General features: G+C 42.1%; 1 protein-coding gene across 1 annotated transcript in view; it reads right to left on the bottom strand.

Annotated features, from left to right (window-relative positions):
• Positions 1 to 471: 471 nt before the first annotated feature.
• Positions 472 to 5,677, bottom strand: part of LOC123957416 (cyclin-dependent kinase 1-like) — a 6,238-nt gene continuing 1,032 nt past the window's right edge. Inside the window, exons 2-6 of the mRNA XM_046030190.1 lie at positions 5,245 to 5,388; positions 4,425 to 4,595; positions 4,139 to 4,302; positions 2,515 to 2,656; positions 472 to 742 (exon numbers count right to left, since the gene is read on the bottom strand). Coding sequence (XP_045886146.1) covers positions 626 to 742; positions 2,515 to 2,656; positions 4,139 to 4,302; positions 4,425 to 4,595; positions 5,245 to 5,388 — 738 coding nt within the window. The 3' untranslated portion in view covers positions 472 to 625. The remainder of the gene's footprint in view (positions 743 to 2,514; positions 2,657 to 4,138; positions 4,303 to 4,424; positions 4,596 to 5,244; positions 5,389 to 5,677) is intronic.

Here is a 5,677-nt window from a genome sequence, read left to right as displayed (position 1 = left end):
GAGACCGTGCTCAGTTAAAATGTCATATAAATTTGTTACAAATGAATCACTTACCACTCTGAATTGGGGTTGGGAAGCTGGGTCGGGAACATGTACGGCTGAACCGAAGCCATGGTGTGCAACTCCCAACGAAGGTCGAATAGAAGTAAGGTGCTTCATGCTGTAGCTAAAATAGCGTTCACCACACAGGGTGAAAAGAGGAGCTGCAGCAGTATGACAAAAATATGGTGTTTTTAAAATTTAATCATGTACACATGTTCTGGTACAACCCCTAAATAAAATTATAAACCTGAAAGAGCATAATATCATCTATTTAAATTGCATTCATGCCGTTTTGTGAACCAGCATTCTGAGCTGCAATGACAGAAAATGATTACCGTTATATGCTATACACTAATACTTAGTCTGAGCATGCCATGCACTGCACTGCACTGCCTTTTACCATTTTAGAAATTCAGACACTTGAATGAAAAGTTCTGAGAATCAGAATGTGCATTTTTATTGAAAAGGTTGTTGAAAGACAAACTATACCAAATGGTCTACAACAAATTTCACAAACAAATATTTACAGAATGATAATTCACAATGGATACAAATGTGTTTTTATGTAAGGTCTGTAGGCGTTTTAGATTTTGTTGATGCTGGCAGCAGGCAGGGTGGACTTATCCAAGTCATCAAAGTAAGGGTGAGTCATGGCCTCACGCGCTGAGATCCTCTTGGGAGGATTGTAGGTCAACATTTTCTATAGCAGAGAAACAAAGAGCAGCAAAGGAGGCAGTGTCATTAAAGATATTTTTTTTCTGAGTAGGAACATTAGGGGATTACAACCAGTTTTATAAGGAGACGACCTGAAGACCTGATAAGAGGTGGAAGTCTCTAAATGCCGAGTATGATTGATGTGCCTGACTCATAGGCTAATTCAAATGACTAACACTAGTTAGTTGTTAGGTTGGTTAGGCGTTTTCTTGGGGGGGAAAAAAAAAATAAAAAAAAAAATAAGAGTCCTTAAAAAGATCAAAAATAAAAATATTAGACAAAATTCCAAATCAATTATTTGACCGTCTGTGTTTTGAATGTGATCCAGTGATGCATTGAGTTAAGTCTTGCTGACCAAAATGGATTTTCTTGCTTTTCTACAGAATTGCACTCTCAGACATGCTAAAATCCTCACATACAAAATATTTCTCGAAAAAGAACTGACACCACATTCCTGAACAGTAGGACCATGTTGCGCATACACAAGAGGCAAAACTGAGTTTTCTGTCCTACAAGTACTGATTATGGCCCAGGCAGACAGAGGGACAGAAAAGATATGAAAGTTTACAGGATGTGATGTGCTAGGTGAGACGAAGAGGGACACAGACGAGACAACATGCTGCCTATGACATCCCAGTACAGACATGCACCCAAACATGTATCAAGAGAGCTGGATGCTGTGCCACCACTCAGCCTTACTGTCGATTCGTCCCAGTGGGACGACTAAAAACTGCCCTGCACCCCAAAATCCTTTCCCTTGTAGACCACCACTACAAAAAGACACCTCTGTAGAACTTTTGACAGGAGACTAGAGATGGGTGGAAGACACTGAGCTTGTTTCTCTCTTGTGACACGCACAGTCCTAGTACACCGAGTTTGCATCAAATGAAGAAAACCACATGAGCACAGACATCTGAAGTTTCAAACATGCTGCTGCTTCAGAAAGAGCTTCATTCAGTTAGTATGTGATGGGCACGTTAGTGAGACAGGGAGAATGTTAGAAATATGGCAACGTGCAGCATTTCCACCTGATAACACCAAGTAATGTAATGAAGAAAAATGTACATTTAGTGCAGCACCTCTAACAAAATTACTACAGATTTAATAGTAACAAGCAGGGTTCAGGTCTTCTTAGTTGGTCACCTTGTGCTGCATTTGAAGCCCCAGAGCTGTAGATATTTGACTTTGTAACTGTATGCAAGTCTTAATGAGCAATGACCTTCTCATCCATTGTCCCGACCTCTATCCCTGACTCACTAACTTAGTGAAGTGACCAGGGATGGAAATTAACACCCGCCAGATGCGGGTAGAATTTCTGTTTGCCGGCCAAATGTTGGAAGGCTACCCCCACCCGTCGACTGCAGTTTTTAAATATAGGCAGAATGTCAATGTCAGAAAGAAACAAGACAAAAGAAAACCCTCACAAACATGAAACCTAACCATATTTAGACACAAGGTGAGGCAAGTTTCATACATTGTCAGTGGAATGACAATAAGATGTGAACTTGCCTGGGGCGACGAGACCTGATGCAAAAGGTGCAACCATGAGAGTCTAACCAGCAGTGTACCATTTCTAACATGAGTTATAGTCTATAGCTGTTATCACCAAACACAGCCACTTTTCAATGTCAGGCATACTTCTGAAAGTTACTGCGTACTATTAGGTTTACCACTAAAGTCTGGACAGTTGAAAGAAGTTAACCCTTGGAGGACCAGTATCAGAATTAAGATGTTAAATGGTTTAGCCCTGGTCCTTACCGCCAACAGGTCCAGGCCATTCTTATCCAGGTTTTTCACCATTGATGACAAGTTGCCAGATTTCCATTTAGGGAAGGTGTTTTTGTAGTCAGGTAGGCTCTCTACATCAGGCCACACATCATTGTTTGGAGTTCCCAGAGTCCTGGAAAGAGCAGAAACAGAAGGAAGGAGTCAAAGAGGGAACTGCAGGGAAGGACAGTTCCTGCGGTGGAAAAGCCCTGGAGGAGGACCAGGAACCTTAGGAACTGAACTAGAGTTACGACCTGAAGAAACAGGAACTAAAGCCTCATTTCCCCCTGCATGGTACAGTTCGGCTCAACTCGCTTTTGGTACCAGGTACTTTTTCACTGCAGATAGTACCCTCACAATAGGTGCATTTCACTTCATGCAGCGCTGACTTAACATGATGCATGCTGGTTTGAAATTGTCTGACTTTGCCGGCGCTGCAAAATGTCACATCACGTAACATGAAAACCTCGCGGGAGCAAGGCGGCTGCATAAAAGTAATTCTCTATGGCGGTTCCAGGTCTGCAGGCCCTTCACACCTGGCCCTACTTGGGGGACAGTGCTTCACGTTAGCCCAGGAACTTCCAGGGAGGGGTATGCAGCGACAGACAGAGCGCACACTCTAGCGAGTGAAAGAGGAGTGGTGATGACAGAACTGAGTGAGTGAACGAGAAGAGAAAGTGTATTTGCTGATAGAATCATGCCAGCAGGGCTGAACAATCAATTGCTTTCAAATCAAAATTGCAATTTGAAAGGTGAGCTAATTTGTGCTTCTATCATGATTAGGTAGACTACGTAGTTCAATTGTTTTTGGTGGGTTTTCTGTTTTAGCTGTGTTTATTGTTGATATACGATCAGGAGACTGCACAGGGTGTTTTATTTTGAAAATTAACCAGATTCTCCATGCTGTTCTGTGTCTGACTTCCTGCCCGGTTCATCCGCTCTGTGCTGCTTGACACGGCTTTTGTCAAAAATAGACTGGCAATAAATATTGAACTTTAGCTGAACTTAAAAATAAATAATTTTCCCTAAAAATCATTCAGCCCTACATGACAGTTACACACCAAGGCAGAGAAGAATGACCAAACCCCCTGCAGGTCATCACTGTGGATGGATGGACAGGTTTCAGTCTTTTTCCACTTCTGCACGTCTTCTTTTTATTCAATCATTACGTCCAACTCAACATCAGCGTCACAACAATACAACTACAAATGATGAAGTGTTACAAATGTTTTAATCATGGGATTCATTTGGGCAATCTTCGAGAACACCCAGAACCCCACTGCTGCTGCTGGAGAGAGGCCGGACTTGGCTGCATAGTGAACGTCTGGTTTGTCTCGCTCATGTTGTAAGCCACGTTTGCCCAACCAGACCATATATGGAACAATAAAACATACCTCAAGTGTGTTGCTTTAAATGCATCACATCACTCAAATGAACAAGAATGTGACCCACGTTGGAAACAGGATGATAACACTATGAATGGCTGACTTTTGGCAAACATTCTTCCAGTTTGGCTGAAGGTATATTTACGTTGTTTTCTGTAGCTTTGGTTTACTGATCTCTTGACTGATAAGGATTTTAATAAATGCATGCAGGTATGTTCTGGTGCGCCTACCTGAAGATCCTGAAGAGCTGGTCTATCTCAGAGTCTCCATGGAACAGAGGCTTCTTGGTGGCGAGTTCAGCAAAGATGGTCCCAGTGCTCCAAACATCGACAGGGGTTGAGTATCGGGGCGAACCCAGGAGGACCTCTGGAGCCCGGTACCAAAGAGTTACAACCTGGGAACACAGACAAGGGCTCATTCAGCTCAGTGGTCCTTTTAGAGACTTCAAATATCCCGACCGCTCTGTCAATGCAGCTTCAGTCCATGAATCCCAGCAGTGTGTGAATGGATTCTCACCTCATGGGTGTAGACCCTGACTGGAACACCAAAGGCCCGAGCCAGGCCAAAGTCTGCCAGTTTGATAACCCCCTTGTTGTCAATCAGGAGGTTCTGGGGTTTCAGGTCCCGGTGAAGGACTCGACGACAGTGGCAGAAGTAAATACCCTCCAAGATCTGGTAAAGGTAGCTCTACAAAAAGGGAGGGAGGGAGAGAATGAACATGGACAGACGTTGAGAGCTGTGAACTGACATCACCGACAGTGATATGAGTTACACAGCTGATTCCAGTACTGGGGGCACCAAGCAAAAGATTTCTTATCAGATTACTTGATGAAATAATATGCAGAATACTCCATTACTCAAATAATTGTTAGTTGCAGCCCACCTTAATATATTATATTGATAACAATATAACAATTTGTTTGATTTAATTCATTTGAATCATGACCTTGAATCAATATTTGTTTTGTTGAGAAAAGGGACAGAAAAAAATAAAAAATAAATAAATAATAGACTCTACTTCATTTTACTCATGATCAAATCTTTTTTCAACAAATATGCATAATTGTTTTGAATGTTCTTACTCAGATTTGTTAAGTGATCCAGTGTTTGGCATCAAGTGTTTGTTCTGACCATAAAGAAGTTTAAAACCACCATTAACCATCTGGTTTCTTCAACTTTCACTCAGCCTTGAAAGAAATAATGATTTGATCTTTGTTTGTGATAATTATCTTATTCTTATTGTGATAACATTTTTGGCCATATTGCCCAGCCCTTTGTCACACATGAGATTCCCAAGATTAACAGCTCAGAGTTTATAAATCACAAACACACTTACCTTGACCAGCATAGGGTCCATGTACTGGCCAGAGGGGATCGAGTCTAGGTACTTCTTCAGGTCCATGGACAGGAACTCAAAGATGAGGTAGAGACGGGACTCCTGCATCAGGACATCCAGGAGCCTGGGATACACAAACAAGTACTGGTTAAATTCTACTGTATTTAAGTATATCATTTACAGATCTCCTAGGCTGTGACTCATGGAATACCTTTTTGCTCACATACTGTATATCAAGCGTTTGACTGGACATTAAGGCCTTTTCACACAGGAAGTGATTTACACGCCTAGTAATTCAATTTCAATGAGAGGCGAGCGTGTAGGAAGGGAGGCGCAGGCGTTCTGACTTGGGGGGGGGGGGGGGGATCATAGACTAGACTTTGTGGATCATATTTTATCTTCTCACCTTTAGCAAGAGTTTCTTTTAAACAAC

Source organism: Micropterus dolomieu, linkage group LG02 (genome assembly GCF_021292245.1).
Source record: "Micropterus dolomieu isolate WLL.071019.BEF.003 ecotype Adirondacks linkage group LG02, ASM2129224v1, whole genome shotgun sequence".
NCBI classification, from domain to species: Eukaryota; Metazoa; Chordata; class Actinopteri; order Centrarchiformes; family Centrarchidae; genus Micropterus; species Micropterus dolomieu.
This window is presented reverse-complemented; position numbering and strand designations above follow the sequence as displayed.